Below are 19,662 nucleotides of genomic sequence, written 5' to 3'. Positions count from 1 at the left end.
TATTTGTAAAACTTAGGATCTTTTTACAATCTACTTCTACTACAGATAATAGGTAGCAGATTTGACGGTCTCGATGGTCTAGCGGCTCGACAGACCGCCTTTTTTCCGATGGTTGCGGTATGTAATATTATGTTATCTGTGGTTGCGGGTTCATTTCCTCGCACGACACAGACATTTGCATCTATGAGTATGATTGTTTGTATCATACTGGGTATTATCTATGTATATTATGTATGTATTTACAAATCTATGTATCTGTATCAGTTACCTAGTAACCATAACACAAGCTTTATCTAGCTTGTCTTGGGTCTGGATGGTGTTGTGTGAATTGTCCTGAGATTATTATTATTAATTAGGTGATTTTCTCGAAAGGCCATTTCAGTATGGGATTTATATTATTTTATGTGAGATCACAAATATTCATTCATACATTCATATACCTGACCATCACTACTGGAATCGGTGATCAAATTTCAACCGTTACCGAGTCTACACCGAATAGAGACATCGTCAGACATCGATAGAGTCCACATATAGCTTGGAAGCTTAATGTTAACTGTACGGTACTTAGAGCAGTTAATAACCTCTATTGGTCATATGATTGATCAAATTTCGACCATTACCTAGTCCACGTCCATATTGCGACTCATGTTTCGCCACGGAACAAGGCATTATCAGGAATCGAATAGAGTTCCGATATAGCTTAGAAGCATAGTGTTAACGGTACAGTGCCTACTGAGTCGCAGTTCGTAACCTCTATTGGTGATATGATTGATCAAATTTCGACCATTACCAAGTCCGAAAGCTACATCCATATTGCGACTCGTGTTTCGCCTCTGAAAGGGGCACCAGTACAGTACTGAGACGCAGTTATTATGACAAGGTGGTTTCAAAGTCCAAACCATGTTGTTATTATGTTCATTCGCTTGTGGAAATCTCTAGAAGTTTTACAATATTTATTCCTTATAAGTAGTTAGTTGCTATAAGTTTTTATCAGTGTCAGAATATTGATTGTATTTGTTAGCTTAAACCTTATTATTCTTATTAATTTATTGGGTTGTTTGGGCTATTGTCAGGTGCATGGACCTGTAGCACTGCGACCTACCATATTCTTTACATAGTATTATATAAAATGAAGTGACTTCCTGTCTTTTCGCTTAGATCTTCTAAACGCAACACGCAACGGATTTTAATGCAGATTTAGCAACAGATAGAGTGATTTAAGAGGAAGGTTTATATAATAAAAGTACGGCCGGTCGAAGCCGGGGAGGGTAGCTAGTGTCATATAATGAATCTTTTTTACAAAGAAAATGCATTACGGACTTAACACCTCGAGGCATTTTCTACCAGTAAACCAGAGAGTAAACAGACATGTAGATTTATTTATTTAATTAACAATTAGATGGGCAGTACATATATATAATAAAGTAACAATGCAAAAAAGTTATTATTCGTATTTCACGTGTCCATAATCATATATAACTAGTCATACCCCCGGTTTCACCACCATGAAAATAGCCTGCGTAATTCTGATGTATTATATATATTACTGTAAAGTTTCATCAAAATCTGTTCAGTAGTTTTTGCGTGAAAGAGTAACATACATCCATCCATACTCACAAACTTTAGCGTTTATAAGATATACATAATAATGTAGTTGTATACGTATATCAGTTGCAATTGTTGCAAGATGGGATCCCATCCGCGAGCGACAGACCGTACGGGACGGGAACCTGTTCCTAACTGTATCCCGGTTGCGCAACGCGGGTTCGATGCCCGGCGGTGTTCTACTTGACCAACTCAAGTGTCTGTTCAAAAGACACACTTGAATATTACATCCTCTCGTACTTATGGGTTTAACAAACACAGTTTCTGTATTGAAAATTATTGAAGTATCACTACATATAATAATAACTAGCTGTGTGCCAGCGATGTCTCATATTTAACAATCTAACCCAAAAAGGACTATGAAAACAACTTCTTCAAAAGTGCTTAAATTAAGTTTATTTGAATAAATGATTTTCTATTCTATTCTATTCTTCAAAAATGACGAATCTCCATACAAAATTTGATCCGCTATTTCATTTTACTCCCTTAAGGGTAATTTTATCAATCTTTGAACGTTATATTTATTTATAAAAAAATAAGTTTCAAATTTCTAGCTTTAAAAATGACGATACTTCCATCCAACCTTTCATCTCCTCTTTCAACCAATTACAACCCTTTTTTTCCACATAAAAAATAACCTATATACAATTTCAGGGAACAGACAATCTGTGTACTAAACATTTAAATCGGTTCCTTAGTTTTGGCGTAAAAGCGTGACAGACGGACGGAGTTTAATATATTATTTTATTAATTTTGTATTGGTTTAAATAAATCCTTTAATTCTTTAATTCATACAACAGTAATACTACTATTACTATAAATATCCGTTTAGGTTTTCCCTATTTCTACAAGGGTTTTTATTTTTAGTCAAGGTTTATTAACCACAACTTTATTACTGTAACTGGGTTTTTTTATTTCCACATAGTGCAACTTTTGAATAAAATCACGTATCTTATTAATATTACTCGCGGTACCCGCGACTTCGTCCGCGTGGAATTTAACTTTATTTTTCCAAAATAAACGTACTACTAGGCTACTTTTATTTTAGAAAATTCTATAGCTTATTACATCAGCTACCTGCCAATAAAAGTCCCGTCAAAATCGGTCCAGTTATTTAAGAGATTAGCCGGAACAAACAGACAGACAAAAATTGTAAAAAATGTTATTTGAACCGTATTTATATTCATATACATGAAGTAAAAAATGGTTATTTCAATATTACAAACAGACACTCCAATTTTATTTATATGTATAGCTATAGATTGTAAGTATGGATGTTTGTTACCATTTCACGCAAAAACTACTGAACGGATTTTGATTAAACTTTACTGTAAAATAGCTTACGCATCAGAATAACACATAGGCTATATATGTTATGGAAAGTTAAAGCAGGTGAAACTGCGAGCACAGTTAATAGTTTATAATTTAATATTATACTATTCAAGAATGATATATTATTAAGGTTTCTTAAGAGTCAGTTACGCGCATGTAACACCTCTGGTGTCTCAGGCGTCCATAGGCTACGGTAACCATTTATCATCAGATGGGCCGTATGCTTGTTTGCCACCATCATTACATAGTATAAAACAAAGTCGCTGACGCTGTCTGTCCGTCCCTATGCTTAAATCTGTAAAACTACGCAACGGATTTGAAGCGGCTTTTTTAATAGATAGAGTAATTCAAGAGGAGGGTTTATAGATATAAGACATGTACACCTGTGCAAAGCCAGGCGAGCAGCTAGAAGCTTAGTTGTAGTATAAAAAAAACTTACTTCCGGTATTATTATTCAGAATCATGGAAACCTAATTGCATAATATTAAACTTGCGACCGCCAAACGTTCTGTAAACACCAGGTATCTCGTATTCATTAAAGATGACATTGGCTGTTTAATTCCTCGACCATAGACTATCATTACTTGTCTCACTAGCTGATTTCGTCTATGTCACGTTTTTCCCGTTTTTTGCAAGATTTTTCAATCCTGCTCCACTTCTATTGGTTGTAACGTTATGTTATATAGTCTATAGCCTTCCTCTAAATTGGGCAACACTTGCAGAATATTCAAAATCGGATCAAGGAATATCAGAGATTATAATATTAGTATAGATCTGCATTAAAGAACTTTCTAGAAGTAGGATTCTGTAAAAAAATATTAACCTCACAATATAGTTTTTTTTTAAACCACGTAGGTAGCAAACAAGCATACGGCCCATCTGATGGTAGACGGTTATCATAGCCTATGGACGCCTGAAACACCAGGGGAGTCACATGCGTGTTGCAGACCCTTAAAAAACCTTAATATACCCTTCTTAAAAAACCCCATGCTGTAGTATCTCGGGAAAACCTCGACAGGTAGTTCATTCCACAATCTAAGTGTACGCGGGAGGAAGCTCCTCTGAAACCGCACTCTCCGAGACCACTTAGGCTTGTATATATCTTGTAACATTTCATTACTAACCCTCTTGGAATATAGTAAAAAAATAGTACACTTTGAATTTTCAACTATTGTTATTGTACTTAATATATATTATACTATTTTTTTATATTTTGCGTTATGCACGGAAACGCACCCTTTTATATAATTGTTGTATTTTTATAGATATCTGTATAATTTCTGAATAGTTTCTTCCTTGTTCATTTGATGTCAAATTAGAAATACACTGTTTAGCACTTCGACCATTTAATTCTTTCACGTAAAATATCCTTAAAGGCCAAATCGTTAAAAGACTCCATTTATAAAATAAATATACAACATTCTTTGATATAATCAATACTCTTTGATATAATAAAGCCATGTCAAAGACCAAGGCTTGTCTTTGTACAGCCATAGATAATTAGAATAGGCAAGTTTATGAAGCATAAAACGTACTAACAAGATCCTTTTAAAGTTTACAATGTCGAATAATTACTGTACTACAAAAAATAATACAAATATAAGTAACTAAATAATTATAATTGAATTCTAGAATAGAATGAACGGATAAATATATTTATTAAATTAATACTTATTCTCTATCAAACAGATAAAATTAAAAACTAAATGCGGGATATCTTAACTTCAAATAGGATAAAGTCACTGAATCTATCGGAGACAATGACTGTATAGGCTGAGTCCTTTTGCCTTTCCCTTAAACGGGAAAAACAGAACAAAAAAAGACACTGAATATTGATTGACCTATTATTTTTTAAGGTTTTTTTTAAATTATTCTAATACATGTACTTACATAAATAACTAATTAATATAATATTAGTTATTTTTGTAAGTACATGTATTAAAATAAACTAACAGTTGTTATAATTGTTAAAATTAACTAATACTGTTTTTGTAAAAACTTATAATTCATAGCGCTGACAATATTATCTGATTGCACTAAGAAAGAGGGCGTAGCGGTTTCTATGTTGATTGTCGCATACCTCTTCCTTGTTATTGTGTAATTATTTATTTTAATATCTAATCAAAAGAGCAACACACAAGTTTCTTGCTCTTATTCTTGTAATTAATCTTAGTTACGAATGAGTGGTAGAATAAAACAAATATGACTATTCAAAAGTGCTTGTATTGAGTTTATTTGTATAAAGATTATTTCTATTTCTAATATAGGTGTGCCCTGACTTTTCCCTTCTGAGTATAGACACAGAAGGCTAATGTGAGAAATAACTTAAGTATTTAGAATTTATGTATGAATACTAATGACATTATACAGATGTCTATACTATTTAATATCTATACTATACTATCATAAAGCTGAAGAGTTTGTTTGTTTATTTGAACGCGTTAATCTCAGGAACTACTGGTTCGAATTGAAAAATTTTTTTAGTGTTGGTTAGTCCATTTGTCGAGGAAGGCTTTAAGCTATATACCATTACGCTACGACCAATAGGAGCGGAGCTGCAATCAAGCATATTGCAAAAGGTGGGGAAATGAAAACGCTGACGAAGTTGCACGGGTCAGCTAGTCAATAATAAAGCTGTAACATTACGAATAAGTACAGGTGCTCTATTATAAACAAGTACAAGATTATCATAGAGTGGGTGTGGGGTCATCTGAAATGGTTCTAATTATCATCTGTATTGAACAAATTACTACAACCGTAAAGGTCAAGATTGTTATATTTTATAGAGTCAATTAAAGCGCATTATGATTTTATCTAAAGTGCTGAGTAAATAAATTCATTAATATGACATGCAGATAAGATAATTATATCTAGATAAATGAATTATATTATAAATTTTAAAATCGTAGTACTCTAATGAATTTTAGCTTTGCAAAGTTTTAGAATGTTTTGGCTGGAGGGAAATGGGATTGTTAGTAACGTGGACTGATGATCCCATTGCTAGCAATGTACCATGTCAGGTTGACCACCACGCGGTTCCCCCAGGAAACCATTGTGATAAATTCTTAGTGCTCATCTTATTATCCTCCACTGGTGCCCCGCCAGCGTAAACCGTGAGCGCAGGCGGGAGAACCATTCCAGTATCATCCATAAAAAAAAAATATGATATCTCATGGTCATCCCACCATCTTAATCTTAATAATATTAATAATCATTTAAGTCATTTTGATAGCCTTCACGCGGTTCCTCCTGGAAACCATCCATAGGCCAACTAACTTGACGTCATCTTATCATCCTACGCTGGTGTCCCGCCAGCGTAAAAAGTGCTCTCGAAATCGGGTCCAACATTATATTATCATATATAATAAAAAATTATTGGCTATAATTTTAAAAAATAAAAATACGACTTCCATACTATACCTACAACTCAAATAATTGACTGGTTTGTGAGAAATTTTGTAAATATCCATATGCATATAGATATATATCTCTTTTTTCCGGTTTTTCGATAATTGTTTCCGGTAGAATTATATGTATTATACGACCCCATTCTGTAGTATCTCGATTATTACAACACTTAATCTAGTAATTCATATGTAATATTCACCTGTTGTACAACTACATCTAAAGGTTGTCCAGTCTGCAGTTCCTCGGAGGGCCGCCTCGTAGGTCTCACTGCATATTCTCTTTCGCCTATTATCTGCAACAATAAAAAAAGTAAATAAGTAATGTTTATCGAAATACTTTTAGAGATAATATTGCAATCTTTGTTGTCACTGCAATAAAGTGTGATTAACATATTTAATGTATTTATACAGATAAATTACAAGTGTTAAAAATGATATCGTACTGTCATATATGTAAACTATAATATATTGAGATGTTTAAGATATGTAATGATACATCGATGCAGTGGTACTCGATTTTTATTTCTACGCTACGAATAAATGTTCTTTTAAACGTAAAACAACTACAACTACGGGAATATTATCTCAATTTGTTAGTTTTTCTGTTCTCTCAGTTCTCTTCCATTAATTTTTTTTCTATTCTACTCTCTTCTGTTCTGCTACTGTCAGACTATTTAGTATCAGTATAATATGGGTCCTTTCCTTATTTATATAATATATATATATTTTTTATTAATAATAGGATTGCGCTTGGTCTTACCTCATCTGATGGTAAATGATGGCAAGGCCTAAGATATAACGTGCTTACCCAGAAGCTACTTTCACCTTACAATCTGGTACAGTTATACCCCATTCTACATTTCTACAATGTACCATGTCAGGTTGACCTACACGCAGTTCCCCCTGGAAACCATCCTGATAAATTCATGGTGAATTAACCACAATGTACTAACTAAGCTGACGCCCTGCTCATCCTATTACCCTCCATTTGTGCCCCACAGCGTAAACCGTTAGCGCAGGCGGGTGCACCATTCCATTATCATCCATAAGGTCCTTAAGAAACCCCATGTTGTAATATTCATAAATTTAAAAATACATGTATTTGTTTATAGATATACTAAAGCGACATCCTGTTGATGTTCTGGAAATTCTTCGTGTCCATTGTCATTTATTTTCCTTTAATATTGACAGTAATTTACCCAATTAGGGAAACAATTTAACTGTTGTTAAATTAGAAATTAATGAATTCTATTAATGCATTACTGATTGATATACTTGTACATTATAATAAGCTGTTATATTTATAACTAGCTGTACCCACGACTTTGTCCGCGTGGTATTTAACTTAATTCTTATTAAATAAAAGTAGCCTAAGTTACTCCTTATTACATCAGCTCCTGTCAATAAAAGTCCCGTCAAAATCGGTCCAGTCATTTCAGAGATTAGCCGGAACAAACAGACAGACAGACAAAAATTGTAAAAAATGTTATTTATATTAATATGCATGTAGTAAAAAACTGTTATTTCAATATTACAAACAGACACTCCAATTTTATTTATATGTATAGATGTATAGACTACAACATGTGTATCTATTACAGTGATTTTAATTTCCTTAATGCTTATTTGCCATTCTATTACGTCAACCTAGAAGTATTGCCTTAAACGTAGCAGGTATGTAATGTAAAAAATTTATATTTATGTATATAAACATAAATATAAATTTTCTAACAGATTTTTCTTTTTAAAATTCTATGTGATAATAAGTTTATTGGAATATTGTTAAAAATCTATATAGATATAAATAAGAATTTATATCCCTTGGTCAGGTTATCATGCGTTAACTGCTGAATCGATTACGCAAATTTTTATTATTGTCAAGAGAAGGTTCTTAAAAGAACTAAGAAAGAAAAGAAAATTAGAAAAATATACGGTTTTTTTTATTTATACCAATACCAATTCAACATTGATATTTAAGATAGGAAAACGTATGTAGATACAATTAGTAATAATTAAATAACCCTGGACAATTAACACAGCGCCTTCTAGTCCCACGGTAAGCAGAGCTTGTATTATGGGTACTAGACAACTGATATAAATACTTAGATATTTTTGTATATAAATAGATACATAATATACATAGAAAACATCCAGACCGATACAAACAGTCATACTCATGAATACAAATGTTTGCACCGTGCGAGGAATCGAACCCGCGACCATCGGAAGTAAAGCGGTGCACTTAACCACTAGACCACCGCATCGTCAAACACCTAATAGATTTCGAAGGAAATTACCATAGTGTCTTTAATTGTTAATCAAACATTGATTACAATGTTCAATCCCAATGCATTTCACAAGAGTTATGACAAAAACATTTATTGGGTATAACAAAATAATTCACATGACAATGTGGGAAATTAAACACTTTTAAATTACGTAATGTTTTGATGAGTCTTACATCATCATCGGCTTCTTCCTTATCCCATTTATTTGTGGTCGGCGTAATATGTTTTTCTCTTCCATTCATCCCTGTTCGCAGTCATCGCGTTATTTACTCCCTTTCTTACCATATCATCTTTCACACAGTCCATCCATCTCTATTCTCTCTATTCACACACTTAAACTTAAAAATGTAAAGTAATAATAAAATTATTTAAAAGAGCAACACGCAAGCTTCTTGCTCGTTCTTCTTGTGATGAGACAGCTTTTCGGATGAGCGGTAGATTAAAAAAATATAATGACTATTCAAAAATGCTTCAATGTAAGTTTATTTGAATAAATGATTTTCTATTCTATACTATTCTATTCTATTCTATTCTTTTCCGGCCTTCCTCAACCCTTATTACCATCCACATTCATATGTATCACCATTCTGTAATAGCTTGTGTAGATATATTGTATTTGTGGTCGGCATAATATGTTTTTTTTCTTCCATTCATCCCTGTTCGCAGTCATCTCGTTATTTGTTCCCTTTACCATATCATCTTTCACACTGTCCATCCATTTCTTATTCGGCCTTCCTCAACCCTTATTACCATCCACATTCCTATGTAATAGCTTGTGTAGATACATGATACCTATTTGTGGTCGGCATAATATGTTTTTCTCTTCCATTCATCCCTGTTCGCAGTCATCTCGTTATTTACTCCCTTTCTTACCATATCACCTTTCACACAGTCCATCCATCTCTTTTTCGGCTTTCCCCAACCCTTATTACCATCCACATTCATATGTATCACCATTCTGTAATAGTTTGTGTAGACATATTGTATTTGTGGTCGGCGTAAAATGTTTTTTCTTCCATTCATCCCTGTTCGCAGTCATCTCATTATTTACTCCCTTTACCGTATCATCTTTCACACAGTCCATCCATCACTTTTTCTCTTTCCCTTACAACCATTTGATGAGCCTTACACTCTCACTATATACTTACGCAATATTGACATTGTTAATAAATTAAAACTGTTATTAAATAATATACAAGTACAACATCTTGTAAAAAGGATACGTAACTCTTAGGTAAATATTTTATATGAGAATAAGATTAACAACAAATTTATATTACTAGAGATCGTTCAGAGGCTGAAATTCGACCATTGTTTATTAAATTTTTATGCATTACTAGCTGTCCAGGGAAACGTTGTTTTGCCTTAAAATAAAAAAAAATTAGGGGTGGACTACCCCTAACATTTAGGGCGATGAAAAATAGATGTTGGCCGATTCTCAGAACAAAATTTCATGAGAATCGGTCAAGCCGTTTCGGAGGAGTATGGGAACAAAAACTGTGACACGAGAATTTTATATAGATATAAGATTGAAAAAAAAAATGCATTCTGTACTACTTATCCACGTAAATGTCTTAAAAATGGATTCAATTTTTGCTTCACGTATTTATATACCTAGACATTATTAGTTAAACGGGTTTTAACAGGAATAATTTTATGGCAAACAATTTACCTCTCGACGTTTCGACTATCTGTAGGTTGCAGCCGTCGAGAGAGGTAAATACCACTATTTACCATAGAATTATTCGTATTTAAAACCTATTTAACTATAATAATAACTAGCTGGACCCTCGACTTCGTCCGCGTAGAATTTAACTTTATTTTTCGAAAATAAAAGATTTTTTAAAAATAAAAGTAGCCTAAGTTACTCCTTGTTACATCAGCTACCTGCCAAAAAAAGCCCCGTTAAAATCGGTCCAGCCATTTCAGAAATTAGCCGGAACAAACAGACCGACAGACAGACAGACAAAAATTTTAAAAAGTGGTTTTTTGGTGTAAAGACCGTATTTATATTCATATGCATGTAGTAAAAAACGGTTATTTCAATATTACAAACAGACACTCCAATTTTATTTATATGTATAGATGATAATCTATTAACATACATTTCAGTAGCACCAGGAGTTACGTCCGTTTTAAAATTGAGAGAAATCCCTACCATAAGGTGCCATATTTGGATCAGTTACCCGAGCCAGATGTTTCTAATTTCAAACTGGGACGTTCGCAGTTTGACGAATGAGAGAACAAAACGATTGCGCATGCGCGACTCCGACCAATCACCGAGCGTGGTTCGTTGTAAACAATAACATGGCGGGAAATGGAATTGATGGATACATTATGTAACCACCCACAACACTTCACAGTAGAAATAAACTGTTAGCTTCCTTTATATATGATTTTATAATGTTTAATCATAAACCTGGGCGGAGAAGAGTATTTTTTAATGGATGATGGTATGGTGCTTTACTCTAACGGTTTACGATGTCGGGGCACCAGCGAAAGATCATAGGATAAGCATAAGGTCAGGTCAGTTAGCCCATCGTGATAAATTCACCAGGAATTTATCACGATGATTTCCAGGAGGAACTACGTGTAGGTTAACTTGATATGGTCCATTGCTAGCAATAGGGTTATTAGTCCACATTACTAACAATCCCCTTTCCCCAGATGATTTTTTTTTGTTTTGTCCTTATTGCTACCTGCCAAAAAAAGTTCCGTCAAAATCGGTACAGCTATTTCAGAGATTAGCCGAAACAAACAAACAGACAGACAGTCAGAAAAAATTGTAAAAAATGTATTTATTGATATGCAAGTTACAAAAAACTGTTATTTCAATATTACAAACAGACACTTCAAATTTTATTTACAGGTATAGATTTTTTTCTTATCGATAATAAAGGAATGGTGCACCCGCCTGTGCCAACGGTTTACGCTGGCGGGGCACCAGTGGAGGATGATAGATGAGCATGAGATCAGGTCAGTTAGCCCATCGTGACAAATTCACCAAAAATTTATCACGATGGCTTCCAGGGGGAACCGCGTGGAGGTCGACTTAACATGGTACATTGCTAGCAATGGGAGTTACTAGTTCCCATTACTAACAATACCTTTCCCCTACCCCAGATGTTAGGTGTTAGCATCAGCAAATTTTTTTTTTCAGACTACTCTAAAGCTGTTGGCCGCAGCTGGCCTTTACAGCTTCACCGACCGGCGATTGTAGATGGCACTCCAAACCCGCGGAAGGACTTATGGAGCCGCTGAAGGCCAACTCCTGCCTGACGGATACGACTTTAGTCTGAGGGCACCACTAGTTCGAACATCGGCTCTGGCCGTCGTAATTTCGATCCCCGTTTGAATTGGACGGGGGATCCATCGGATGGGAAAATCAGCTATATATGATTTTAAAATATAATATCTTAAATGTTTGAGACCGGGGAGTATTGTTAATAATAAGGATTAATGATACCATCGTTGGAAGTGTTAGCTAGTCGACATTCCGGCAAACTCTAGCGCACGGCGAAGATACAATATTTTTTATTTATAAAACAAAATATGTGTAAGTCAAAAATTATATAAGGTTATACCGTCAGATGGGCCGTACGCTTGTTTGCCGACGTCGAACTATAAAAAAAAAGTGGGTACATGTAATTTTTTATGTACCTAAAAGAGCAAACAATCAAACAGCCCACCTGATGGAAAGTGGTAACTGATAACTGTATTCTATAGACTACTATCATTATGATAATTGAGGTAAGCGTCTCATGCGTTGTCATTTCTGTAGATACTGCTTCTATACTAGGTATAATATGCAGTATAATTTGTATAAAGTCAGTACAATGTAATATATACAATGTAATATAATGAATAACACAAACAAATTCTAATATAAGAACATAATTTTTTTTTCGTTCTTTTTTTCTCATCTCACGAAAAGGCAAAAGGACTCTGCACATACAGCCATTGTCTACGATAGCGTACTTATATATTAGCAAGTATTTTTTTTATTAGACATCGATGCCACAATAAAGTACCTAGATGATTGTGTTTTAAGAATTTTCTAGTCTATGACTGACGACTTCGCAACTCGCTGTCGGTTTCCACCCCGTCTATTGTCGCAAATGACTTTTGACCGGCGATGCATGCGCAATAATGTCGCGACCCACCTCACTTTGCATACAATGTGGAAAAATTATCTAACAAAAAAAATATATTACTGGTAAACGATTGATTGGGAAATTCGAAAATAGACTCTTTGTGTTCACATTTAGAGTTTATATTAGAATGTTCTATTCCACGTGGAAAATCAATCTAACAAAAACAATATATTTACATGGCAATTTGAAAATAGTCTTTTTATTAACGACTTTAGAGTCTATTTTACAATGTTCGACACTATATGGAAAATTTATCTAACAAAAACTATATTACAAGTTTTAAAATCACTAGTATCCTGACGACTTAGGCGTAATGCCGATTAGTCAGGGAGAGAAACACCTCAATGCCTACAATATTCACAATTATCTATCTCTTGTTTTTATAATCATATCAACACTTTCGCTCCAAAACTCCCGCTGCCTCCGTTCAATCGTCCGTCATCCACTTGTCAATGTCACATAGATTACTTTGGCTCTGGCCTCTGACGTTCCGTTTCAGGTTACATGATTATTGACTTTACCATTTTTAATTAATGGTGCGTCACACGATAGTTAACAGTCGGCCATCCTGCAATAGTGTCTGGCCCAGACACATAGGTAACTGATGAGCGTAGTCATGCTTATCAAAGGATATAGTGTCTACAGGATCATATAACAAATACTTAACTAAATAAACTAAAGATACACATTACTTTCATAACATTGACTATCTTAGTATACTGTCAAAGGTTTACAATCTAAAATCAATACTAACAGAGCTAAGTTTCGGCATGCATTCAGAATGCACAAAATATAACATAACATATATTAATTTACATAATCCAAATCACCCAAAAACATGAACAACCTTTTAGAGTAACAAACAATTATTTGGCGGTGATTGACTTCTATGAGTCAGACTGTAACATATCACCATCACAATGTAAGTTTCCGATCCGATGAACATTGAATTTTTTTTATACCTCCAAAATAGAACTTGACATTTCTCATCATGAATATTTTAACGGATAAATTTAACATATCACATTACAAAAGGTAAAACTTAATTACCTACATATATAGAGAAAAAAATATAAAGAGAAAGTATTATTCTCGTGACATAAAATTAGAACAAAATCGCTGCCTGCCTTCACCTCACCAATAGAAAATAACAGGTCAATATTATTCAAGTGGTTCTAATACCCTCAATACTACTACTACTATTTTACTTCGACGATACTCTTGATTTACCAGAGAATTATTTTAATATAACATAATTCATTGAATTTCAGTTATGATTTACTTAACAATACCATCAGCTCACTGGTCAAGTAATCTATTGCACCCTTTGAACCCTGTACATTTAGGGAACTATAAATGATTGTAGATACTGATCTCAATTTTCTTTACAACACCAGTTTAACATAAACCAAAACCCACTGTTCCAGATTAATGTGAAATAGAAATAATCTTTATTCAAACAAACTTAATATAAGCACTTTTGAGTAGTCAAGATTTTTGAATCTATCGCTTATTCGGAACGCAGATTCATCACAAGAAGAACAAACAAGAAACCTGTGTGTTGCTCTTTTAAATAAATATTGATTTACTTATATTTAATTAACAACAAGGATTAGGCGTGCGGCAATCAACATAAAAACCGCTACGCACTTAATCTCCGTTCAATCAGACAACATTGACAGCGCTATGAATTTCAAGTTAGATATTTTCTAAAAAAAACACTGATTTATAAATGATGACATTTATAAATTTTTCAATTTTATAATAAGCTTTTTTTTTTTTTACAAAGAAAATATTTTATGACACATTTGATTTCTTTTTCTGGCAAATTGAGTACAGACTCTGGGAGTTTGTTGTAAAACCTTGCGCAATTTCCATAAAACGAATTACTAACTTTCGTCAAACGAACGTGAGTTTAGTAAGCCTACTATTCACTTTATATTTTATCGATGGTATTCGTAGCCACTTCGGCCATCCAACGTTATCGAAGGGCCATTCGATATTATCATAACAGTTAACATCGGGTAATATAATAAAATTAAAATCATATAAAATTTAGTTTGAGATACTTTACATACTTAAAGTATGAAAGTTGCCACTGACAACTACACATTACATTTCAACATCATGAATTCAGTCTTTGTTATATTTTTCCGCCTTAAGTTGTATCACTTAATTTTTCACACCAGGTACTACACAGGTACAGTCAGCATCTCTGCAAACACGGCTGCCTAGCTAATTAGTGAAATACCTGTTAAAACAAAACATTAAAAAAATGCCACCGCTTGCCCACTATGACTACGGTCTCAACAGATCTGGATTTTATTAGACTCAGCCACCGCTTGCCCGCACAAGGAGCTACGGCCTCAAACTGGTCAAATTCTCATTAGACTCAGCCACCGCTTGCCCACACAAGGAGCTACGGCCTCAAACTGGTCAGATTCTCATTAGACTCAGCCACTGCTTGCCGCCACAAGGAACTACGGCCTCCAACTGAAACACATCAAATATTTAACAACTGGTCATTTTCTCAATGAGGCATTCACCGCTTGCGCACGCAAGGAGTTACGGCCTCCAACTAGTCATATTCTTTATGGTACTATGCTATTTTTACTTCAGCCTCAAGTGCTCTACATTGCAACTCAACTATGGGTTATATGCACTCCCATCAAAATTTACTATTACTTTTTATTCTATTACATATCTTTAAGAACTGGATTTCCTGGTTCCATTTTACTATTTCTCCAACGCTTTAAAGGACTTTATAACATTTAATCATAAGTTAATTCAATTTAATTATGTACCAAATTCGAATTATATATCTGGTTGATATATATCTAGTATCTACCAATTTCTGAACGAACATGCAATATATTACTACCACATACCCTACTCCTATTATTATCTACCAAATCTTGAGTAGCATCAACAAAAAGCAAGTCGTTCGTTGTACGTCGCATTGAGCACACGCGGATCCCCATTTTCTCCGTGAACTAACGTATACGGAACCATCAGCCGCGATCTCAGCGCAATCATCTCATCAGTATATCATCAAATCTAAATCACCATCATTTACCTTAAAATCCATAAATCGTATTCATAGTCATATGATTATTATATTAATCTCATAATTTCATCAAAGTATTGCAAATCATTTTTCATTGTCATATCAACCGCCCGTTCTATTAGCCATTTTGCTCATAATTCAGCTTGTCATCGATTGTAACTCATCATTGTATCACTAGCATTCCTTAATCTTTCAGATCTATTCGTTCATGTACAACTCTTCACCGCGTATATTTACCGACTATTTTCTATAGAGGTGTATCAAATTTTACCTTGTGATCGTCCTTACTACAATCTTGCAGTGTAACTATCTTGTACACCTCGAGCGCTTTATTCATAATATTTCTAAAGTGTCTGTATACGGTGTCTGGGTTCTATAAATTAGCACCTCTTCTAATTTCCCATTAATTACAACAGACACATAAAATCAATTCTGAAAGGATTAATTTCAATTTAAACTATTTAGTTAGTACAATAGTCAATCCGATTTCTCCAAAGGGCGTTCAGCCACACATACAAGTGCATATAGGTGCTCAGACTAATCTATGGAATCAAATGCCCAGCATTTGATTGCGTTGATCATTACTTATAAAAATTTTAACTTCCGTCGTCGTCAAAGACAACGCTTTAAATTTAATTCAATCTTATTTATCTGATCAATATCAACCAAATATTTGAAAACAACATCACCGTTATTATTATAAACTTCCAATATTTCTACACCTGTAATTTTGTACAATTCAACATTAAAACACCCTCACTTATTTAATACATCCGTTCTCGTATGCTATGCAAGTGACAACATCAATTCTTATATGTTGATGAGTTTACTATTAAAAGCCTTAGTTAACACTCTTATTTTACTTCAACTCAACAGTTATGTCAAAAGTGACAATGGTCTAAATACAACACATCCAATCTCATATTCCAGTCAATTGAGTCAACATGTATACCAACAATTCTTACATGCTCGTTAATTTAGCATTATACGCTTCGATTATACTCTTTTTTTTTCAACCAATTAAAATCTTAATAGATACAATATCTCAAGATTTAACAAAAGTTAACTAGAAATTAATAAAATTGGCAAAACCATCTACAACAGTAATTTTTAACTGTAAACTGTAATCTATTGTTAACAATATTTAACTTTCTTATATCTTAACTTTCATTTATATCCTCTAGTAACTTTTCTTATATATTCCTGGGATTAAATTGACAGATATAGCCTTACTTCCACAACTTATATTATCTCTCATTTTATTTGCATTGGATATAAAGGTCTCTTAAAACAGTTATAGGTTCAATAGGATCCTTTCAACTTAAATCTAGTATACCCATGTACACTTTTCAAAACTTTAGTGCTCATACATTTAACAACAATCAATTGTCCTTTTGTTTTTCTTTTTCTTTTAACTACCTGTGCTTCTTAAATTTGTATTCACTATAATACCATTATAATTAAAGAACAATGGCTCAGCTCGCAAACATTTTCTCAACAAATAATTCTCTATAACATGTAAAACTTACAACTTAGACCATGCAGTATTTATTTTTCATTCTACATATATGCTATTCATAAAGTAGTTTATTATCCATCAGTAAACCATATAAAAATCTCATAAATTACGCCAGTATCCATATTCATAAACCAGCTCGTCCATACTGACTATCCATGTCTCTCTCTATGGAAGTTTGCATCCAGTCTTCTCCTGCTGTTTCCTTTTTTTTCTTATGTCATCTGCTTATCTTTTTTTCTGCTGTCCTACGTTTCTTTTGTGTCGTCTCTGCCATTTTCTTATATATATATATATATATATATGGCTTATAAATTTTTCATTTCATTATATGGTGTCCTACAATCCAATCAATCACAATACTATTTAAATGTTAAATAGGCTTAATATTACTATATGTATTTATACCTGTACATATGATACAATTTTCTTTTGAATCATTACTATTTATATATTTTTTTCTTCTATAAATTATACTGATACTGTGCTTGTGAATCACTGTTCATCCCAACGGATACCAACATCTCACTTTCAATCTAAGTTACATTTGCAGTGATTAACTTGTGTTCACAAGATATTGAGGATTTTTCCTATTCTTTTTTTTTTTTACTTATATATTCCTGTCATAGCTATACCGAAATCACCATGCACTGTCCTCTACAGTACAGTAGATTCACAGAAGATAATTGGAAGCTTGCCACAGTATAGAAGTGCTATCTTCATAAAACCGACTAACTTCAGTCTCATCCTCTTTGGTAACAAAGTTATATTAAATAAAACAAACCACATGCTTATAAAGGCATAGCATAAAACACCAACAATCAGGAATTCTCATAAATATATAACGGTTGTATAGAATGGGAACGAATTTCTATGCATGGACAATTATGCAGCCTATTAATAACCACATTACCAAGGTCATCAGCAAAGTTTTCTAGAATATCCATATCTCTTTTCTTTCCTAACAATCTTGTCTGTCTGTGTCTCATAATTTTCCTCTATAATAATTTTAAAGCTTATGTACTTTGAATATCTTAACATTGCCTCCCACAGAGACTATTTAATAATAACTAATTAATATACAGAAACTTCATTAGTCAAATCATAAAATATTTTATAATCCTGTAGTCTACAAATACATAGAAGGTAAGTTACATAAACCATTTAAAAATAGTATCCAATTTTTCCTTTCTCCTCTATTTCACCATATCACAGTTTACATGTATTCACTTAATTCTCTCCCATCTGTCCATACCTATATACAACAAAAGAGTGCTATGCACTCATTTATTTCCATTTTCCTGCCATAATATCTGAATTATAAAGTTTATTATCCAAATTTCACAATTCTAGACCACACTGTTTGACACAATCCATGTGCTAACTTCAAGATGAGTTCATTATTAACTCATGAATGCTTTAAATTAGTTATTATCTTCTGATATACATTTATTTATATTAATATTCAATAATATATTCTACTTGTTTTTTTTTTTATTATCTGTACTTCACAAATATATAATACAATTTGAATTTAAACAATGATTTCCTCCTTGTTTCACATTTCAATTCCAATACAGATTTAACAATGAATCTGTCCACTTTATAGTTTCTTAGTACTGTCATTCTACAAATGACACTAAATAATAAAACTCAATGGATAACTTAAGCTCAGATCCTTGCAGCAAATCTTCAGTTCATTAGCTTATGCACTACACAAGATTGGACAATATAGCAATACATTGCAATATATTACAATAGTCTATTTTCATTATTGTGATAACAATTGTCGTATGTTGTACATATTCATATTATAAAATCATGACATTTTGTGCAATTTACTGTATGGAGAGTTATAACTCATCAAAAGGCAAATACTCTCACTGTTGCGACTCAATATATATATCCAAACATTCTGTATGTACACAAATATTAACTTATTTACAAAAACTTTTATTCATATTCATAACACTAATAGTAAATTTAAAGACAAGCTTGTTGCTCAAGTATTGTTTAGAAAATCAACAGGTTTCTTGTACAATCAATAATACAATCAAGAGCCAATAACATTCATTTCTGGAGTTACCAAAAGCTTTTCTTTAGGTTAAAAGACAACTTCATAAATTATAAAACTGAACCATGTAAGAATAGTCTTACCTGTAATCTATCACTTTCTAACATGTCACATATTAATGTGGTGCTTATAAATTCCAACACTCACTTACTAAACATTGTCTCAAATGACAAATGTACATAGCTACAGGTACCTGCACAGGACCTTTATTGATCA

The 19,662-nt window shown here is 33.1% G+C and overlaps 1 protein-coding gene across 2 annotated transcripts in view; it reads right to left on the bottom strand.

Annotated features, from left to right (window-relative positions):
• The window catches only part of LOC131849815 (RNA-binding protein fusilli-like), a 114,981-nt gene that overhangs the window by 57,092 nt on the left and 38,227 nt on the right, over positions 1-19,662 (bottom strand). For both annotated transcript variants that reach the window (XM_059199938.1, XM_059199937.1), the window contains exon 2: positions 6,548-6,640. In XM_059199938.1, coding sequence (XP_059055921.1) covers positions 6,548-6,640 — 93 coding nt within the window. The remainder of the gene's footprint in view (positions 1-6,547; positions 6,641-19,662) is intronic.

Source organism: Achroia grisella, unplaced genomic scaffold (genome assembly GCF_030625045.1).
Source record: "Achroia grisella isolate CSIRO2021 unplaced genomic scaffold, CSIRO_AGI_Agris_v1 utg660, whole genome shotgun sequence".
NCBI lineage: Eukaryota > Metazoa > Arthropoda > Insecta > Lepidoptera > Pyralidae > Achroia > Achroia grisella.
Note: the sequence above shows the minus strand (reverse complement) of the source record. Positions and strands in the feature narration are given on the sequence as shown.